Genomic DNA, 22,377 nt, shown 5'->3' with positions numbered 1-22,377 from the left:
AAATATGTTGGTATTTATTAGTAGCCACTTGGGAAGTATTTGGGCTTTCAAGGGTCCCTCACATGGGTCTACAGCGTAGCAGAGGTCACCTTTGTGCCAGGGGAAGTCTGTGTTCAGGTACCAGGTGAGGGCAGGATGTTGGTTACTGCCTGTTCTGGGTGCTCTGGGTCAGGAATCAGTCTAGGGCAAGGTAAAATGTGGAATGCTTCTTTAATGGGCAGCAGTTTGCAACAGCTCCAGTGGGCTGCTGCACTTTGCATTTTAGCAGCCTTCACTTGCTATTAGCGTGCTGCCTGCTAAGGGAAGGCAGGAGGGTGGGAGTTCTGCAGTGCTGCATGGAGATAGGGAAAACATCTTTGGAAAAGCCACTGTAAAATTGTACCGCGACACTCAAAACCAAGGGGTGGTTGCATGGAAAATGAGGGAGTTACTATTCTGCTCTTCCAACAGTAAGATTGCAGTCAGAGCACCGTCTTGGTTTTGGCATGGTACTACGGGGCAGGTGCTGACAAGCTGGAATTAGCTCAGTACAAGGCACCTAAAGTGATTAAAAGATACAAAAAGCCAACCCATGCAGAATGAAGATGACAGCTGACAAACTGAATGAAGAAATACTTTTTTACAAGCACATGAAAGGTGCGTTAAGGGCGGGGGGGAGGAGGAAAGCATCTTACGTAAAGCTAGGACAGTGCACTGGTAATCATATGATGTTTCAGGAGCTACTAGTGAGGACAGCAAGTATGTGGAGAACCTCCCTTCCTGCTATTAAGGGAAATAATGTGGGAGGTTTTGTGTGTTAATTACCTCAGAAGAATGATTCTTCTCACACCTTATAAATTGAGGGGTAAACTGACTGACTTTTCTGGGAGCCAGTGACACAGAGTTGTCATGCCTGGTCTGAGAGGATGCTCTAAGAAAGGGACTGTAGTGACAGGACAAGGGGTAATGGGTTAAAACTTAAACAGGGGAAGTTTAGATTGGATATAAGGAAGAAATTCTTTACTGAGAGGGTGGTGAGGCACTGGAATGGGTTGCCCAGGGAGGTTGTGAATGCTCCATCCTTGGCAGTGTTCAAGGCCAGGTTGGATGAGGCCTTGGGTGACATGGTTTAGTGTGGGGTGTCCCTGCCCACGGCAGGGGGGTTGGAACTAGATGATTTCAAGGTCCTTTCCAACCCTAACTATTCTATGATTCTATGAAATGCAGACCCCGCTCTAGTGGCATGCCTGGAGCTGTCCAACTGGCTGTTTAGCAAATCACAGAGCAGTCGTGGTTGAGTGTAGCAGTCACTGTTTTCTGGCCAAATGGAAGATGGGGAAAAAGCTGAAGGTGATCCTGAGGAAGGACAGTTGTTTGCTAGTGTGGCCTTTTGTAAGTGGACAAATGAAGAGATGTCATTTGAGGATTTTCAGATGTGTCTTTCAAACAACAGGTGAATTTATGATGTCATGAGCTTACGATGTTAGTATGATTTATGATGTCAGTTTATGATGTCATGAGCTTTATGACGTTTGGCATTAAAATGGACAGCTAGTTCAAACCCTATGTAACACATACTGCTTTACACATTTTTTCAGAGCTGTGTCGAAACTTCAGTTTACTTACAGAGTAGAAAATGGATGCTACCACACATGATTGCTAAGCCTTCTGCATTCCTCACCTTACCTTTTAACGGCAACAAAGTCTGCATACTCTGAACATCTCAATAATGTTCAGTGCTGTACTGGGACCAGTCTAATCTTGTGTGCTGTCTTCCTAATCTGTTTATGTCTGTTTAACGTGCTTACAGAACACTTCACAGTAGGTTGTACGGTGTACTTCTCTGTTAAAGGATTTTACATTTTTCACTCTATGTGTGGCACAGAACACACGATCAGAATGAGACACAGTGTCGTACCAGCTGGCCTTAGGGAAGTGATGAAGTGTGGTGTGCCATAGCCCTCGGGTTTGAGTGAGAAGCTGGAGCTCTTTTTCCCAAATGTGTAGGCAGAAAAGCTGTGAGGTACCTAGAGGAAAATCTGAAGTTCATATGTGCTTGAAGAGCAATTGCTTCATGCATTCTACAAAACCTCACATATTCCTGGAGGACGGTCTCTTTATTTTTAATCTCCTTAGGAGATCTCACATGGTCTGTTCCATCCCAGTGGAAGCAATCAAGTCTGTTCATTCTTCCCTTAGATGGGCAATTATACTATGTGCATGAATTATTTTCAAGTACTTGCATGCTACTACTTGTGTATTGTAGGAAGGACAAAGATACTTTAAGTGTTGATAACCTGTTATTTGAGTTTCTTTAAGCATGTTTTTTCCCCCCAAATACGTAATACTCTGTTATCTGATTGTTTTTAAACCTCTACTTTTGAAGGATTAAAATGTTATTTCCTTGCTTTGTAGCCATTTCCACTGGTTTCCTCTTCACGCTGGTTAGTGAAAAGAGGCGAATTAACAGCGTATGTGGAAGACACTGGACTTTTTTCTAAGAGAACTTCTAAGCAGCAGCTGTATTTCTTCCTCTTTAATGATGTCCTCATTATCACCAAGAAGAAGAGGTAAGAGTGTCACCAGCATAACACTGCCTTTGTGTTCAGCTCCTTGAAGTCACAGAGAGAACAGCCGAGTTACCGTTGTCTTTTAAAGTTACTGTGACTGTTGCGTGTGCTTCAGCCCAGGGGAAAGGAACACAGAAGCTTCCTGGCTTCTCATAGCACGTGTTTAGCAATGACAAGTAACTACGAAACAGGATTTATTTTCGGCAAACACTGTCAAAACTCCAAATTGTCAAACTAATTTGAAGAGTTCATCCTTGGTGCCTTAGCAAAGGGAGAAGTTTGGGAAGGATAAAGAGGTAATGTTTATTCCCCTCCATGCTTTCCACAGTTGAGCTGGTTTGGGGAGTGATGTGTGGGGGACAGCTCTAGCAGTCTCCATTTTACCACTAGATTTGATGAGAGGTTTAGAAGAATTGAATAGAATGTACATCCTCTGCTGTTGCTATTAGATACTACTTGATAGATAAACCTTATTCTGGGACTCAAAACTGTTTAAAAACAGTTTTGGTTTTTTTTTTTTTTTTCTCTGGGTTGGCCAGTTAAGCCAAATACTAGCTATTTTTAAAAGACACCCTTCAAATTCATTATTTAAATAAATTTTGAGGAATGAGATATGGTATAAAATCTGTGCAGAAAATGCTAATACTTAAGAAAACTAAATGAGAATGAAGGAGAAAAATATTAAGTAAAGATTTTGGGCCTTTTTAATAAAGATGGGAAGGCAAGTGAATAGATTTCTCCTCAGCTGTCTTACTGATGTGAACACGTTTGTGAGATTCAGTGTTTATCAAAGCTTACGCTGAAATGCTTCTGTGAAAGTCCCTTGTTTAATCCCTGGCAGCACATCAGAGCTGGATCGCACTTCTTCGAACAGTGTGTTTCTTCTCTTATGAGACTGCTGTTAACGTGTTACTGTGCTGGTAGCTAAGTAAATGTTGGAGTTGGGAAAACAGTGACACATCTATTATCTGTGTTGTTACATTGTTTATTGGTTTCCTATGTGATGGCCTGGTATCCAGATTATAAACCAGATTTTTATAACAACATATCTTATCCAAAATTTGGGACTCTGGATTTGTGACAGCTGCGAGCTGTCGGAATTGAAATGTCCTAAAGGGGCCCCCAGAGGTCAAAATTGGAAGAACGCTTCATGTGGATGATCAGGTTCACGGTCACTCTTTCAAGACCACCTAAACAAACAGATGCAATTGAAAAGCACTAATTCCTGTGAGCCTCCCAGATATTCTGAGCATGAAGCATGTGCTTTGCCTGAGTGAATCAGCTTATTAATAGTAGAGTTCTGGGTGATCTGTTTTCCCACCCCCAGTGTTACCATGGATGCCACAGCAGTGGACAGAAATACTTGTTGCTGGTTGAGTTTAAATGTTTGTGTTTCCCTTGAGCAGTTGTGTTTCAGAAGATTCTTGACATTGCTCAAAAAAAAAAAAATCTCTCCTCATTACTGTGCTAAAAATACTAATTCCTTAGTGCCCCGGTCGTGCTGTGCACCCTCACTCCAGAGTTAAGCTCCAGCCATCCCTCTGAGCAGTTTGCTGTATATGTGGGACCTCGCACAGGCAGCCGGCAGTGGCTCAGTCCTAGCTTCTGAAGGGCTGGGCTTGGTGGGACCTGCCAGAGATGTCGTGTGGGTAACTGTGGAGTAACTCTGCCCCAGCCAGGTAGGGCATATGTCACTGCTCCCATCTGTGTTTCAGGGACACTTGCCAGATGTCAGACTCATCATTGGAAGAACTGCATCTTCTAACACTGTGAGTGAGCAATGGGCCCAGAAACCTGTTCAGAATGAGAACTGTTACATTTTAGCTGTAAAAAAAGATAAAGAGAGGTCTTGTGGTGGTGTATCCTCAAGGCATGCTTCTGAGTTCACAACATCATAGAATGGGTTGAGTTGAAGGGACCTTAAAGTTTTAATGCATTACCTTGATAAGAGCGGTCAGTGCTAGCATGTGTCAGGATGTCCACTTCTTGGTGGAAGGGACAGCTTTTGTACAGTTGGTGCACAGGAAGGTACCAGTTAGTTCTTATACATGTGAACACAGATGTTGGCTGGATTATGGCATGAAGCAAAGAGCTGGGTGATGTTTGGAGCACTCAGTATATGCTTCAGTTGCCTTTGCAGTCAGTGGAGTTGGAGATCTAATTCAGCTTGTCCAGATTGCCCTCCAGAACACAATGTCTTTTGTTCTCTGACTCTTCAGGTAACTCTGGGAAATTAAATGGAGGAATTTGGAAAGGTAAATGTTGTGAATACTCTGCAAAGACCCAAGTGTAGACTGACTTCGAGTAACCTAAATATTTCATCTATTGTTCTTTCAGCTTTGTGGTAGTGTTTTACCAATCATAGAACAACAGAATATCAGGTTGGAAGGGACCTCAAGGATCATCTGGTCCAACCCTTGACTTCTGTTCTCTCTTTATTTATCCCCTTGCTGTACTGTGAATTGCCACCATTTTGGCCATGAAAACTAGCTTATGCTGACATTGGATTTTGAAGGTAGTATTCTGACACAAGGAGTAATTAATCTTTTAGAGTTGTTCTTTCAAGCCTGCCTCAGCTAGTCAGAAAATCTACCAGTTAGTTACATCCTGTATGCTTTTGGGAAATTTCAGGTGAGCTCCAGAAGGGCTTGTATTTTTGCATGAGTGTACATTCGTGGAATACTCTCTTCTCGGTAATCGCCTAAGGAATCCCCTACCACTAGAATCCTGTCTGTCTTAATGGCTCTGTGGCTTATCAGCTCTGGATGTGCCTCAACAGCAGAATGCAGCTGGACTTCATACACTGGATTCACCCAGACGTTCAGGGCTGCTTGCAGATCCAGAGTTTTCTCTTTAAATGCAGGGGTGATTTTGTAACTAATAGCAAGCACAAATGCAAAGTAACTTCTGAGGAAAACCAAGGGCTGCAGAGTAGTGCAGCTGGAAAGAGTAAAGGGGATAAGGAGGACTGTGTGCTTGCTGTTAAAGCATGGACAGCCAGAACAGATGATATTAAAGCAATAGATACTTGGTCTTCATAAAAGTACCTCTAAAATGTGTACACATTCCCTGCAAAGGAGTGAAAAATAGTCCTGTTGTTTCATGTTCTGAATTGAAAGAAAAGTTTAGCAATCCGTTAGGCTAAAAACAGATGTGGGCCCGTTTGTATTAGCTGATGATGGTAATTCTAAAGGACGTGTTACTCCACTGCCTGGCTGCGTGGTTCTGTTCATAACACATCTGCGCGCATCAGCGCTTCCAGCTATGTCAGCATCTTTCATCACCTATTTGGAAAGAGGAGAGTTTATGGGCCTCATGGAGCACAGGAGGTAAAATGGTGAGGACTGCCCAGTCGTGTCAAGTTGGAATATTTTGTTGAATGGAGATAAGGAAGAGGAAGGATTTGTAGAGGTTTATCTCTGTTGACTTTTTAGTAAGGAATGCATTTCTTACTAGTTATGGCAATGTGTAGACTGCGTCTCTTTTCAGATGGAAGATTCCCAAACAACTACAGCAGCATCCCTTGCTGGTTTTGCAAGCTCCATCTTGGATAGGCAGGGATTCCCAGACTGAAACACTGATCTGACTTCTTTAAAACAAACAAAACCTAACAAATCCAAAAGCCCCCACTCCAACCACACCAGCCAGCCTTTTCCTGGTTTAGAGTTTATATTTTAAGAAAAAAGAGGGAGAGACTGATAAATATTAGATAAAAAAATGTTTTTTCCTTCTTCAGTAGGTGCCCTCAGCTACTGTGGATGGCACCCAAAACAACTGCCTTCAAGGGACGAGTAGCATCTTTTTGCAGATAAATGAGTGAATTTGAATCTGGAGGTGGATTTAGGGAAATGTGAAACACGAACCTCCTCTCACAAACTCTCTTAAAACACACTTTATACAGTAGGACAATCCCAGTAAATGCAAGCGTGCTATGTTTCAGGGATGAGCTGTGTGCGCGTCTTTCCAAAGGAAAAGGATGTACAGAATACATTTGAATTAAAATTCCTTGTATCAACCCTGAGTTAGTTACATATGCAGAAATTAAAATCTATCTTTCCACATGCTGATATGTTGAAGATTTCTCCCAGCTTCTCACTGTGCTCATGTTAAATGGCTTTAATTAAAGCAAAACCTATCCGTAATCTGTATTTTTTCTACTTTGGGACCCAAGAAGTTGTGTAAAAGCACAATTAACCTGGCTTCATTCTTACAGAGCTTTGGCAGAGTTTGCTCCTTCCCTCTCATTTCCTTTTTACTCTAAGGAATGTGGAAGCAGCAGTCTAATCAAAAGTGAGCTTAATCAAAACTATGTGGAGAGGTTTGAAATCTATTTGAAGTTCTTGCAACAGCGCTTTTGGAAATTGTGGTATGTTTGTGCCTTTGTCAGTTGTACCTGAACAGGAGTTGTGATTCCAGGTGAACTGTGGGGAATTGTTGGTCCCATTTTGAGACTTTGAGAAAATTAAATGGGGAAGAAGAATGTTCATTATCTTCTGAACTACAGTGATTTCAGTGCTCCTGTATGATAAATCTTACTAAGCTTCTCTGTCATTGCTTCTGCTTTCTTTTATAAAGACCCCAAGCTGCTCGACAAAAGAAAAGGTATTTGTAAGAATTAGTTCTATTAGTATTGTGTTCTGTTGGTTGTTTGAGAATGTACAAAGCTGTACTGCAGAAAACCCACATTTCAAGTATTTAATTCACAGAACAAAAGTGAAAGCATGCCCCATGTAATTGAAATAAGAACTTTCACACTAGACGCACTGGCAGGACCTATTAATCCACAAAAATCCACAAATACAGTATGATCTGTAAGCCTGTTGTCACTTGAAGAATAGAGAAATTCATCACATTCTGTACGAGTTACAGGGATCAGCAATAACTTAACGTTTTGAGTCATAGTTTTACAGTGTTGCCAGTTGTGCTTTAGCAATTCTTCTGAAGGATGAAAAACAGGAATTACAAAGACCATTATGTTAACCATCAAGGTATTGGCAGGTATTTTCCCAACAGCTCACAAAATGGGGAGCATGTATCCCAACAGCTGTTAAGTAGTCATCTCTCCATTTTCTTACAATATCTGAGCAACCATAAAGGAAGAACACGCTTCAGTTACACCTGCCAGAAGGAGTGTGTCGCCATCGGCGTTTCAGATGGCTTAAGTTCCAGGTATTTGGGATTTGATTTGTGTCAGTTCAGTGCTTGGGGTTGTGTGGATCTCTGGCAGCAATATTAATCATCTCAAGTATTTTTTCAATTTAAATTCTCTTAATGAACCATAGCAAACTGAGGCTCTAGCACAGCTTTTCATCAGTCGAGACTGAGATCTAAATAATGTTTTACTTTAAAGTGGAGTATATACAGTTGCTCCTTAAAGTTTGATCTGTTTGATTTACTGCAAAATTTGATAAACACAGCAGAGGACGGGCTAGGAGGGAGAACTGGTTTGATGCCTCTGTAAGCGGGTGTTTTTTCTATCTTTTCTTATGGTACCAGTGTAAGACAATAAATCTGAGAAAGTTTACAAGCTTAGATGAAATTATGAGGTAATCAGTTTATCACTGTTCTGGGTTTATGATAGATCCTGGTAAACCTGCAAATGCATAGAAGGCTTTTTTGGGTGGTCAGTCTTTCCTTGTGATCACTTGCTGTTTCTTGAGTAAGTGATGTAGATTCTTTTAATGTTTTTTTGGTTGGTTGGTTGGTTGGGGTTTTTTTACCTGTATTTCACAACTTAAAAAATTTGGAACACACCGTTATTTTCCACTTGAAAAAAACCATGTTTCCAGTATTGCCTTGATACGAGTAAATAGCAAAACCAATAGACATGAGAACTGTTTGAACTCACGTCACAGCACTGGAGATGTCTGGGGTATTCTGAAGTTGAAATGTGTCATTAACTGCACTGTGACAGATGGGCAGCATGCCTTGTCCAGATACGCTTCCTCCTGTCTCTGCAGGGTCTTCACTTGCCAAGATAATTTTGATTAGCTCAGGTGAATCTTGCATTTAGAAATAAAAGGCTGCTGTGAAGGGAAGAATGTGTATTTTCATTTAAGCCCTGTTGTTAAAATCAGTAACACTTTTATGCTCTGATTTGTGATGTCTGATATTCTGTCCCCTGTTCCACCTGCATTTCAACCCTAAGGAAAGTAAAGCTGCTAACTTAAATAATTTCTTAGAATTCTTTCTAGTTACGTTGGGAAGTTACTATGTGGACGTAGCAATCTTTATCCATATCACTTAGAGTTGGTATGGTTATTCACAAAGTACTTTCTAAGGTGTAAATTGCACAATGTTTTTGCAAGGCCAATAGTGTGCCTTTGTCTGTTTTTAAAATTATTGTAAAAGTATTATTAACATTATGTAAAAGCATTTAAACCAAGCTCGGTGGTGTTTATCTGGAAGCAGAGCACGCACCCAGGGACAGGAAAAGGGAAACTTTTTTTTTTTTCCCTATGAAATTCTAAAATTAAGGTCTGATGTTCATTTGAAGCTACAGAAGTAAAAACGCATTTCTAGGTTAATTGCTATGCCTGATTTCCAAATCAGTGGAGTAAAGCTGAGCTCACTCCCCTCAGGAACACCGAAGTCATTTAACTGTGCTGCTAAATTAAATTACATGAGGTTTATGATCTACTTTGTGTCTTGGAAAATTGGTACTTTCAAAAACAAATAGAACAGATGAAGATCTGAGGTGCCAGAAGAATCATGCCATACTGTGTCATTAAAAGTGGATTCTGCGACTTAGTTTGCTCCAAGACATACTTGATGGAAAATGAAACATTAAATTTGTGGGGTTTTTTCTTCCTTTTTTTGTTCTGCAGTGAGGAGAGTTACAATGTCACAGATTATTCTTTAAGGGACCAGCTGGTGGTACAACAGTGTGACAGTGAGGACCTGACTTCTTCTCCTGTAAAGAACACTTCAGCTATGCTCTACTCGCGGCAGACTTCTGCAGCTCACCTCTTCAGACTACTGGTCCTCAGTAACCACGCAGGAGAGAAGGTGGAGATGCTCCTGGGAACAGAGAGTCAGTAAGTGAATAGTTACTGTTACTGTAATTTTTCACCTCCCAACCCATCTGAGTTTTAGGCTCTCAACAACAACGTTCTCATCTCACCCTGTGGCAAACCATGCTGCTGTGCTCACTGAATAGTTGAGCATGTGAATCTAGATATAATGTTGGTTACTACAAGGAGAATGTTGCTTTTACTGTTGTAACTCGGGGAAGCTTTCTTGATACTTACCTTGGTGAGAAGACCTTGAATAATCAGACTGCAGAGATTCATTTACATTTGCTCTGTCTCTAATGCTTTCATGTGCTGGTTTGTTCTTCACAGGTTTAAAGCATCTTACCCTAATTGTCAATTCTTTTAGCAGTATGGTGTTTACACTGTATTGTTTGTACACAGAGCACAGTACTAGAAGGAGGAAACCGGCACAGGTACATCCTTAGGCATGATGGTGGTTGCAGGCAAATCATGTTAGGGTATGAATGCAGAATGCTTTTGTCCTGGAGGAGTGATTTGTGAGTTAGTTATTGTAACAGTTGGATGGTGCAGAAGTGGAACAGTACTGGATTAAATGGGAGGAGTCTGGTGTTGCCCTGGGGAGCTGTGCTGGGATAGAGGTGGTCCTTGTTCTCCTGATGACAGTTTTCTTCTTTAGAAATGAGCAACAAGAAGTGTCTTGTTCTGTTGGGAGCACATATCCAAGAGGCCGTCATCTCGCTGTGGTGCCATTAACTTCTACACAACCCTCCACAAAAGTGAAAGATTTTATCTGTTCTCTTGGAAGCTGGAGGCGGGAGGGAAGACATGAAACAGACTTAGCCCAGCCTGGAAAACTTTAGAGTTTAGATTTGTTTTCAAAGTTTAGAATAGCCCTGAAAGAAGCGATAGATTATTAATGATTTCCATTAAAGATCTCATTATAAAGTAAGCAGATGATTCAGACATGTTTGGAAACGCATTTTTATTGGGGAAAAAAGTGCAGGACATTTTTAGTTGTCTGGGCTTTTTATGAAAAGGAATTTTGTTCTGCAGATTTATTATTGATTTGCTGTATACTGTTTGTCATATAAATAGTCCAACAGTTTGTCATTCAGAGAAAAAGATTCTGAACATAATTACTGTATTTGGAAATTACCTGGTTTTATAGAGCATTATCCTGTATACAAAAGGTACAAGAAATAACTTTCTCTTAGCTTTGAGAAGGTCAGGAAGGGAATCTGCAGTGGGAACCCCAAGCTGAATGGTTTAGAGTGCTCACTGAATAGAGTTCAGTTTTAAATGTACAAAAATGTTCTATCTGACACAAAGATTTGTAGCAGTTTGATCATGTCTTGTCTCTTCATGTGGTGTTTGTGTCCCAAGTACAAAAGTACCCGCATTAGGTCAGGACTTCATATTGCCCAGTGAATAAGGCACAAAATACCCAGTATACACAGATTATAAAGAAATATGCACTTAAACTGGGAAGCAGTCTGGGATCATCCCCTTTTTCTTAGAGTTGCCTGAAAGGAAATGTGCTTTTCCTGTTAAGAATGGTTGGTTACAGGGAAGGAAAATAGGAGTGTATATATATATATAAAGAAAATAAAGAAAATAAAGAACACCTTTTTCTAGGAAAACAAAACCAAAAAAACAAAAAGCCAAAAAAACAGACAAAAAACACCAAACCCCACCAACCCAAAAAATTCAAAGCAAATGAAAAGCCACAAAGTTAATGAATCTAATGCAAAATTGTTTATAGAGTTTCCTTCTTCTGGTTGCAGTACAACAAATTTAGTACCACCTACTTTTAATGACAGAAATGTAGCATATGCTGTAGTTTTGGCCACTGGTATGAGACCAAATGGTATCAAATGTTAGCAGGAGCCGGACAGTAATTCATCTTTGAGGAAGAGTGGGTATTGGGATTTTAAATAATAATCACAGATTCTTATTAAATGCCATTAAAACAAAATCTTTCTATTCAGAGTAATGAGCTTCCAAAAGAAGCATGCACAGAAAGACTTCCATTCTGAATCCCGTTATCCCCAGAAAATTTTCTGAGCACAGAAAACTCTGCGCTCAGACAAAACACTGTGCATGCTTATTTCTGTGCACAGAATAAGAGATTTCTTGAGCTATTTAAGAAATGCCATGAGACAGCATCAGAGTTCCTGGAAGAGAGTGATGAACTTTACTGCAGAATGATGCGTAGTGGTGCTGAGCAGTGGTGCATCTTGGAAGATGTGCTCTAGAGAATTCTCCAATAATCTGTGTAAACGTCCCATTCTGTGACACTTCTAAAGGGCCAGAATTTTCTAATTTCAGATGTTTCAGATTTTTGATAATATCAGGTCTCAGCAGCAAGCCATTGTGTTTCTTTATGCCAAAGATGGCAACAAAAATTCTTTCTAAGGGGGTGGAGAACAGGAACATTGAATCGTTCAATTCCCTTGTGTTATTATAATCTCTAATGATAGCAAAGCCCCTCAACAAACAGGAGATAAAAAAATCTTATCTCACTGAAATGTTTGTTTTGGGAATAGAGTTCAAATTTTGATCTGCCAAAATTTGAAGCTGTGAAGACGAAGTTGTTATAGCTCAGCCAGTAACGGGTGATTCAAGATTAGCTTTCTTTTTCCTTTGCTGTTCAACACCACTTCAGTTTGTTCCACTTGCATTCAAGATCGGTTGTTGGTAATTTGCACCTCTGTGATGTGTTGTGTAATTAGAACCTAGATAATTCTTTCTCCTCTTCTCAGAGGTTGGTTATGTTTTTCCTAGGTTATATACAAGGTGAGATTCAAATGACTAATGTAGGCCTCTGTTGGGTCCTCACTTATTTGTGCTGACTCTCAGATATCCCACACTAATGTATCTGGAATCATAAATATGTCCTCCTGAGAGCACAGAGAAGCTCCAGTTCCCCCTTCCTGCCTGCCCCCTCTTCTTGCTTTCATTCTAAGTGCGCAGTGCAGATAGATAGTTCTTACTTACAGGAAACCTGTTGGTTAGTGTTGTATATTAAAATTGCCGTATTGTGTTTATCAGGTGCTTTGTACGTAAGATGGATTCTTTTTTTTAATTTTTTTTCTAAGTAATACTACTTAACAAGCATTAGTCACAGATCCTAGTGGAGAAGTTCACCTGCATTATGGAAAAATAGCTAAAGGTCTATAAGACATCATGTGTGTTTACAGGCTTTTTTTTTTATATTCCAACCTGCTTAAAATAGTTAAATATGCTTGAATAATATGTACTAGTAGTAGTATCACACCTGGCCATATTTTGAGAGGATAAAAAAGTGGTTTTGTTATGCTTTACAGAGCCTTGAAAAGGGGAGTTACCAAGAGCATGAATTAGGAAATGGAGTTTTGTCTTTGCTGTTTGCAGGAGTGACAGAGCTCGCTGGATTACAGCACTTGGACAGGATGGAGATGGGCAGAAGATGGACAGGACAAGTAAGTTACAACTTGATGAGATTTGTGAGAGCTTTGGCAGGAGAATGGGAACGTGCTGCCCCTTAGCTGGGGGCATAAGCATGTGTAGAGTAGATGTATCCTTAGAAATGTCCATTTCTGTTTCTGGGCTGTGTTGCTTTAGTATACGTGAAGCTGCCATCTCTTCTGTGCTTGGGGGTTTCTTGGAAGAGTTCAGTTTCACAAAGTATTTTCTATTTGCATTCATTAATTATAGTTTGGCCAGTTGTTCCAGTCTGGTAGCAAAAGTGCTAAGTTCCTTCCCTTGCATGTCCATCCAGTTTGTTCATGTATAATTGCTCACACAGGAAGCCCTGTGCATAACTTGCTGCCTCCTTTGTTGTGGTTCGGTTTTTTTGTGGTTTTTTTGTTTGGGGGGGTGTACTCTAAACAGGAAATGTTTAAAATTAATTATATACGTATTTTCGTAGAAGATGCTCTGTTATATGAATGGTTTAATTCAGCCTGGCTTATTTTTTTCACAGCTTTGACTCAGGTAGAGATCATCAGAACCTACACAGCAAAGCAGTCAGATGAACTCTCTCTTCAGGTTGCTGATGTTGTTTTGGTTTATCAAAAAGTAAATGATGGTGAGTGAGAACTTTTCTGTCACTAACCACCTGTCACCACTGCAAGTGTTCCAGTTAGAAAAGTCTGTTTTCTAATAGCACTGGCTGTACAATGAATTAGCTTCCAAAAAACCCTTGAGCATTTCAGTTCAGGTTTCTGATGGACAGCCTCTGATTAGGCAACAGATATTCAAAGTATGTGCTGTCTGCTTGTCAAATGTCTGCAAATGAGAAATAGAATTCTACCAAAAACCATGGGGCTTATGTAGGAAAGCTTGTGTTTGTTTTAGTGAGTAAGCACCAGGTTTGTATAGGAGAAACATCCATGTTTATAGTCATGTTATACACTGCGCTTCAATGCCTGCTTTTGCCTGTTTGCTATAGCATCAGGTAGCCCAAGATCAAAATTGATTCTTGCCTGGATGTGCAAGAGATTCTGCTAGTATCTCACGCTGTGTTGACTCAGTGATGCTTGAAGCTGTCAGCACTCAAAGTACTAAATCTTAACTTAATGGTGTTATTCAGTATTACATACAAAATCAAAGTCCCTATCAGTTGTGCTGCATTGCTTTTGCTAGATTGCAGTGATAGTGTAATCTTTGTTATTTCAAAATATATTTGAGCTACAGTATAAAAATTCGACTGATTTCATGTAGTATTTATTTTTACATATTATTTTGTTCCTAGTCTACCTGTATAAAAAACCTCTATCTTAAGAAGTAGCAGATTAAGTAGCTTCTCCTGCTACTCCCTGTGAAGATAAATGTATAATGTAGGTGATGACTGTGTCTACTCAAGTGCAAAACACGCAGTTCTAGCAAGTTACCTTTAACATCACTTGAAAAGGTTTGTTACTCCTTGTCCCTTCACCTTGCAGGTTGGTATGAAGGGGAGCGGCTCAGAGATGGTGAAAGAGGTTGGTTTCCTATGGAGTGTGCTAAAGAGATCACGTGTCGTGCCACGATTGACAAGAACATGGAGCGGATGGGACGCTTACTGGGACTTGAAACTAATGTGTAGTGTTTGTGCTTCTTCATGCTGCACTGCAGGATTTGCGCTAGCTGTTGTCTGTGGGGGCAGGGCTATGTCCCATGGCTGACACATGGAAGATGTGGGTCACCAATGCAAAAAACGTAGTTAAGGGAGCACTGATGTTTCAGACACTCATCCCTTTGTTTTGAGAGCTCTGAACTGAACCTGGCTCAACCAGTAGCAGATTTCAGCTCTTACAGCTGAAATTTATTATATAGTCTCTTAGGCACTGGAGATCAGTCACATGTGTTTTGACTTAAGTTTCAGTTTCAGCTTTAGTTCCTCCATCCCTGCCTCTTTAAGTATTCCTGTTCCATCTGTTTTTGAGTATTTTGACTTTCTTTCAGAAGCAGAACTCCATGCAGCAGTTAGTGTGGGAGGCTGAACACCTCACTTCATCCACTGAGCTGGATATAAACAGTGACAGTGGGGGTTTCCTGTTCCTGAGAAACTTCCTAGTTGTGTCAGAATCCATGTGTAGAATAACCAATCCTGTAATTCATAAAGGACTACCTCTCCAGCAGAAACCCAGGGACATCCCAGGCCTTGTATGAAGTGACTGGCTCTCTCTTCGAAGCTAGGAAAGCTGATACAAAGCTTTCTCTTCTCCTACTGCTGCAGTTCTGAAAGGAGTTCTGAAAGGATTTCTGAAAGCAAGAAAGAGCAGACTGCATGATGTTAATTGTCTTGGTCTCAGATCCATATTAGCACAGGTGTTTTAAAGGAGTGTAACTGCTGGAAATGCCTGTTTTGTTTCCAGGCAAACAGGCATGAGAGAGGTAGATAAAACACTACTGGGACTGTGCTCTCAGAGGAGCTGCATTGGTGCTGCTTCACATGTGCTCTTCTCTGTTCCAGAGAAGACATCTCACAATTGCACTACACCCGCCACCTGCTAAATTTTAGCATCTGCAGTTTAGCTTTGGAATTTCACAGAAAACCACCACTACTTCATGTTGTGTGAAGAAAATGCACTCAAAAATGAAGTAAATTTCAGTGCATATTTTTGTATATAGGTGTGACAGTTTGTATTATAAAAGTCTTCACCTTTTTAAAGACCAGCTGGTAACTCAGCAGGGCAGAAAACACTTTCAACAAAAATGAGGGGAAAAGTTGCAGTATCAAAGCTTTCTCCTTGTTAGATGCCCCACCTTTGTTAAAGGGGGTTGTATGTTGTTTTATGTACTGTAATTATGTTGATTTGATGCGTGAGTGAATTGGATGTTTATAAAGATTTATCTCTGTACCAATTACAATACATTAGGCAATAATTTTGTACAAAACCACTTACCTTCACAGTCTGACAGCAGTTACAGAGCCTTGTAAATTAAGTGAACTAATAGTAATGAGAGAAACTGTAAACTGAACAAAGACTATTTAACATAGTAAAAATACTGCTAATATTTTAACAAATTGTGTTGTACACAGGCATATGTTTAACACAGCTGAATGTATAAATCCAGACATTAATTTTATTCAGACTTTTTTAATACATTGTACATATTTTTCATACCTAGTTTTTTTAAAAAATGCTCTAGTGGTTTTTAAAGACTTTTTTCATTTTTCCTATTGTTGGACACAATTTTTCAGGAATTAAAGACTAGTATGATTTTATAGGACAACAATCAATAAAATGCTTTTAAATCCTTACTAAAAAAGGTTCTTTTTTTTTTTCATTAATAAATACCATTACACTACAAGTTATTAATGTAGAAATGAAAGCCAAAGAAATGAAATATATTCTGTAACCTTTGGCATTTTAAATTTTCTGTTCTGTAAAAACAAATAACACCACCATGTGTATTACTGCATGTCCCAGATCCAACTTACATGTGTACCTCTAAACTTGGAAAATGGCATAAAATGCCTGGGAGACCATCTCACCTCTGAGACTGTATTTTAGGAGAATGAGCAGGAAAACAATCAGGAACATGAGATTGTTCAGCTACCTTTGCAATTATTTATAATGCATAACTTACATGTAGATGCACAAAGATGATGATTACTTTTATCAGTGCTGACAGCTTGGGCCTCCTCACTGGCCCCAACTGTGATCCAGGAACCCCAGGAGTGGGGACAACCTTCCCCCACAGTTACAGCTTTGCTGGTGCAGGTGCAGCAGCTACACTTTCATTCCTTTATATGTTCATGACAACTGCGTAAAGGCTCTAGATATATATATTGCAGCAGCACTTCCTGAAGAACAGTGAGTTTTCCAAGGAAGCAGCTGAAGCTATCATATTTTCTAAACTACAGAACACCCCCATGCGTAGGAATTAAAGACTGTTTAGTGTAGCAGCAGCATGTTTCTGGAAAAGGCATCTAGCAGGCACAACACTGATACCTAGCATGAGCTCCTAAAATCTTTGACTTTCACTCTAATCTAAATTCCACGATAGCTCAAAGAGGGTTTAGAAATTTAAGACAGCCTGACAAGCTATTTATGTAGAAGTTTGTATAAACCAGTTTTCAAAAGCTAAGGGTTTCTTCTGTTGTTGCTAGAAGGAAAAAAAAAAAAAAAAAAAAAACAGCACAAAGCAACTCCACAATATTTGCATTAGCAAAACAAAGTCATCTTTGACTGCTCTAAGGTAAGTACTTCTATTACAAAGGAAATTGTCTAAAGAACTCCTTCATTACTCTCACTGTCAGTGAGCACATGTGCACAAACACACATGCACATGCTCTCTTTCTCTCATGCCCAAGGAAGAGGACTTGACACTAGTATCTCCTTTTTAATTAAACAGCTCAGTAGTGACAGAATACACCTGGGAGTTTGTTACCACAGAATTAACTTTCATTTCTGCAGAGCCTGGAATTTGTACCACTTCCTTATATGACTCCTCTAATCAGGTCTTCAGCAAGTTGACCAAAGTAAAAGACTCAGTTCCCTGAATCGTTCCATTATACACAGTGCAATTAAATACTCATTATGTACAGTGGGCAGAAACCATGCAAAGTTCAAGGTGTAGGACTAGCCCTGAGAACAAACCCCAGTTTATATTTACTCCTCACTGAAGCCGAGACCATACAGAATGTCAGCATTGCCAGGGGAAAGAACCCACTCATTCTTGGGGAGCTGAGATGCCTACATGGGGTTTGTGGACTCCTGAGGGCCACCAAGCACCCTTCAGAACCAGAGCCACCTGATACACCATTTCCAAATACTCTGATGACACATCTAAATAGCAGTTAATACCAGCATTAGTCTTCATGCTTTATATCATCCCTGTGACACAATAAATTGAACATTTTTATCCGGGGAAAAAAAAAAAATGCTATAATGCACTATTCTTCTTGACTTTCATGTCAAAGCATACATTTGCTCTCCAATACCCAAAGCTAATTTGCTGAAAATAAAGAGGTAAAAGTAGCATCACTTTAGTCAACCTACACAACCTCAGGAAATGCAAACTCTGTGCACCATCATATTTACATGCATATACCTGAAACTCTGTATCTATAGACTATATTCACACAAAATATTTTTTTTCCTGTGTATCCTGTTTTGAAAGTAACACACTTCATCAAAACCAGTGGACAGAACACAAGTGTTTGTTAGAAATAAACCTGGAGTCAATTTTGATCCTAAGATCAAGGAAGTCTGAGGAGGTTTTGTTTCCTGGGAATTAGAGAGCTAGATAGCATTGCTCTTATCTCTGTATTCTGCATATGATTTTCAACAGCTGTATGATAACTACATCATTTAGGCAAATGGGAGATAACACAAAACTCTGTAAGAGTTAATTACCACCCCTGGATTCTGTTTCATTCCATAATCTGGAATTCCAGAAGATGTTAGAAACTAACACACAGCCAGAAACAGCCTTTGTTAGGTGCCCTATGAGCTGAGAAGAAAAACATTGATGGTCTCTGGCCTAGTCCTACAAACAAGAAAGTTAAAAACCTTACATCAGCATTACTTCACAGACTGCTTAATAACCTGGCAGTGTGTTTTAACTCTGGTATGCAGCTAAACCTTACAGCCTCTTGCTCACTCCCCTGCAGTTGGATAGGGGAGAGAATCAAAAGGGTAGAAGTGAGAAAACTCATGGGTTGAAGTAAAAAGCCATGAGGTTTATCCATGAGGTTATTTATTTATTTATTTATTTTATTAAGTTTATTTCTTTAACAGGTAAAGCAAAAGGTGCAGACACAAGCAAAGCAAAACAAGGAATTCATTCACCACTTTGCACTGCTAGCAGGCCAGTTTCAGCCATCTCCAGCACACGCAACAGCTACTTGGGAAGACAAAAGCCACAACTCTGTCTCTCCTTCCTCCTTTGTCTACAACTGTTATCACTGAGCAATATGGCCATATAGTCAGTGTGGGCTATCACTGGGATCAGCTGTCCTGGCTGCATGCCCTCCCAGCTGCTCCTGCACCCCCAGCCCACCCCAGAGAAACGAGGCCAGAGGCTGAGCACCATTAGCAACACCTGAAACATCCCTGTGCTACCAGAAACCAGTCCAAACCTGACATTTGGAAAAGGCTCATTTCAAACACTGAAGAACACAGAAGTTTCTGACACTTCTACTTAAAAAAAAAGTATGTTAAGCCACACACTTGAAGCACAGCTGGGTAAAATACCATATCAGAGCTCACACATTAGTCACTTTAGAAGTAAAGACCTGACTATACCAACATGCGACCACATCAGGGTGCATTTCTTCTGGTGGTGGTCCTACTACCACAGCGCAATCCTAATCCTCCACCATTTCTTAGGTAAGGAGGGTGTATAGAGAACTGTCATCTGTCTTTGATTTCCTCAACCAACGTTGCTATTCTTACCCAGGCTCTGCTATTGCTGCCCTTTCTGTTACTAGGTAGAAATCCATACATCATTCAAGTGCTTCAAAAACCAAGACCATGAAGGAAACTGGTACCACTTGCCAGCCTCTATTTTCTTCATGACTTTTAATCCAGACCTGCCAGTAACACAGCTACGGCCAATTCTTCCTCAAAACCCTACAGATTTGTAATGTGCAGCAGGCCGCCGTGATGTGCTAAGTGCCCCTGCACCGCACACTCTGATCCAACGGCAGCCACCAGCCCCAGGAGCACCGCTCTTTCCACAGCTCCGCGCGCCATCTTGCGTCCTCCTCTACCGGTTGCACATCCCTGCGTGACGCCCCGTGTTTCCACTGGTTGTTATTTCATTCCCAGTTTCACACAAATCATCATCCATTTAATCCCTTTTTAATCCTTTCAGTTCCAGCCTCACCTTCAACGGCTCCGCGCCATCCTGGGTTCCCGCCTCCTCCAACGTCCACTCGCCGCAGAGAGCCCTGAGGCGGACGAACCGGCCGCGGGCCGCGCTTCCCTGCTACCGGGCCCCGGCAGGTCGCCGCAGCCCTCACAGCCCCCCTCTTCCCCACACAACCGCGGGCGGCTCCGGGGCCCTGGCAACAACCGGGAACGAACGCCAGGGCCCGTCCCCAACCCTGCCCGGAGCAGCCAGGACTTTCGTCTTCCCCTTGCTTATAAGCGCATCCATCACCCTCAGCCCAGGGCAGGATGTTCCTCCTCCTCCGCCCTGCCCCCGTTTGAAACGGCAGCCTCAGCACCTGCGGGTAAAAGTATAAATGACTGAGGAAGGGAGGTTTTTTGCAGCTGTGCTGTAGAAATAACGAGCTGGGCTTCCTCCACTCCTTGTTAACCCAATGGAAAGCACAGTCTAGTCAGTAAGACTTATTTCTGTATGAAATGTTTCACCTGACCAGTTCTGTGTTCTTCAGGGTAAAGGTCACAAGTCCTCCCAAGCCTCATGGTCAAGAGCATTTTTGCTAAGCACAAGAAACAAAACCAAAACCTAAAAAGGGAGAGGGGTTACACTTCCAGGCAAACAAAATGAGACACAAGAGCTTTGTTCCTGAAGGATAAACCTAGAAATGACTGTAGCTATGGCTGCAAAGCACAGGTAACAGGGCTGCCAAGTAAACTGCCAGCCTAGTTAAACACTCATTCTGTTTTAGCTCCCCCCATCACTGGGGAAATAGAACCCAACCCCAGCCTGTAAAGGAAACATCAAGTCTGCACCTGCACAATTTTGATCAGAACAGTATTTCTCAAGTTGCTCTATGCAAAATCCTACACAAGCCATGTTATTCAAATGTTCTTACATAGTTGGAAGCATTCAAAACATTAAAAACTAAGAGCAGATGAAATAACACTTTGAAGACTCTAATATAATACTATATAACCCATATATGGACTGTTTAAAAAAAAAAGAGAAAAGAAAAATTAGAATGCAATGAACCCTTCAAGTGTATTCCACCATTACTTTTATCCAACCATGTTTTCTGTAACCTGAAATTTTAGTCAGCAGCAATGACAGATGGGCACAGAAAGCAAAGAAAGATTAATTTAATGGGATGAAAGGCAGAAGAGGAGAGTATATCGGAAGACTGTTTCCTCCCACAGCACAAATTTAACAAGTGTTTTCAAGTTCAGTTTAATTAAGCTATAATTGCCTTCTGTAGAAGTGTTGCTGAGAAGACTGCTGCACAGCTGGAATAACACAGTAAGTTAATTACCACCCTCAATTAGAAAGAAGAGTCTTTTGAGATGTTTCTCCCAGTAGCAAGAACAGTTTGAGAATTATTTAGCAGTACTTTAGCAGGGGTTTTACAAATCTGTTACCTGATGTGTTAATAAAAGCAAACAAACAAAACGCTTCAGCAGGACAAGAACCATACATCAACTACCATTGCTAGCATTGCATTTCTCTTATTTAAAAAGCTACACTGAACACAGAATACCATGCATATACAGATATTACCAACTATTTTGAAATACCTGCTCTTCAGCATGAGGGAATTGCCAGCTTACCCTAGAAAAGTTTTTCCTCCAGCTAAATAAAGGTTATAAAAAAAAACAAAACAAAACAAAACAACAAAAACCCCCAAAAGGTGAGTGTTGCCTTTATCAATATGGATGAAAGTGTGTCAACTATAATGTTCACTCTGGAATCGTGGAGCATAGTTTCTGGCACTTTCATTCTCCTGTGTTGTGATCAAGTCTATAATCGCTGTCAGTACTGCTGTATCCCTGGATTTAATATCATTCCAGTCCACAGGATGTGGGTTTTCTATTTTTTCTTGTAGAAGATCATCAAGCTCTTGTCTTAAATTCTGGAATTAAAGTGTTTGTTGGAATGAAGGGAAAAAAAAATAAAATAAAAGGAAAAGAAGAAAGAAAAGAGACAGGACATTAGAGCTACACACAACAAACAACATCACTACACTAAGTTCAAAGCCCTTGGGCCCTCTGTTCTTCTAATATTTACACCTTCTGTTCTCCCTGCAATTCATTTGAACATTGCTGTTTTCAGGATCAAAAGCTGCTTCTCAAAAATGAGCAGTGCTCCTTTTTATGACAGATAACCACCTCTGGATGTGATGGCCTTTAACAGTCTATACACACATCCATTAGCCAACTATTTCAGGATTAAAAATATCTGGGTTAAAAAAAAATAAACATCAGATACAACTTCTAGATCTAGTATTAAACAGATCTCTACTCAGCCTCTCCTTCCTGGAACATTAACTGCTAGCTTAAGAGCCCATCCTCATGTTTCCATATCTGTGGGGACATTTCATGCACTGATCAAGTAATCCTACACCTTCTGCTAAGGAGAAGTATAGAGATTAAGCTCTTCAAATGTCTCACCAAGACATGTTTATAAATCCCATCATTCCGCCCAACGACTCTCCTCTGAAGCTTCTACAGTTTTTCAGCATCCCCATGGAT

The 22,377-nt window shown here is 40.5% G+C and overlaps 2 protein-coding genes across 4 annotated transcripts in view; one reads left to right on the top strand and one right to left on the bottom strand.

The window, feature by feature from the left end:
- ARHGEF26 (Rho guanine nucleotide exchange factor 26) overlaps window positions 1-14,903 on the top strand; it is a 54,127-nt gene extending 39,224 nt beyond the window's left edge. The window contains exons 10-14 of the mRNA XM_080624106.1: window positions 2,395-2,549; window positions 9,377-9,586; window positions 12,938-13,005; window positions 13,509-13,613; window positions 14,470-14,903. Coding sequence (XP_080480232.1) covers window positions 2,395-2,549; window positions 9,377-9,586; window positions 12,938-13,005; window positions 13,509-13,613; window positions 14,470-14,612 — 681 coding nt within the window. The 3' untranslated portion in view covers window positions 14,613-14,903. The remainder of the gene's footprint in view (window positions 1-2,394; window positions 2,550-9,376; window positions 9,587-12,937; window positions 13,006-13,508; window positions 13,614-14,469) is intronic.
- A 1,144-nt stretch (window positions 14,904-16,047) lies between these two features.
- DHX36 (DEAH-box helicase 36) overlaps window positions 16,048-22,377 on the bottom strand; it is a 32,632-nt gene continuing 26,302 nt past the window's right edge. For 2 of the 3 annotated variants that reach the window (XM_080623808.1, XM_080623809.1), the window contains one exon: window positions 16,048-21,758. In XM_080623808.1, coding sequence (XP_080479934.1) covers window positions 21,573-21,758 — 186 coding nt within the window. In that variant the 3' untranslated portion in view covers window positions 16,048-21,572. The remainder of the gene's footprint in view (window positions 21,759-22,377) is intronic. The other variant, XM_080623810.1, reaches the window with a different exon arrangement.

The sequence above is a fragment of the Psittacula echo genome (assembly GCF_963264785.1).
Source record: "Psittacula echo genome assembly, chromosome: 7".
Taxonomy (NCBI): domain Eukaryota; kingdom Metazoa; phylum Chordata; class Aves; order Psittaciformes; family Psittacidae; genus Psittacula; species Psittacula echo.
This window is presented reverse-complemented; position numbering and strand designations above follow the sequence as displayed.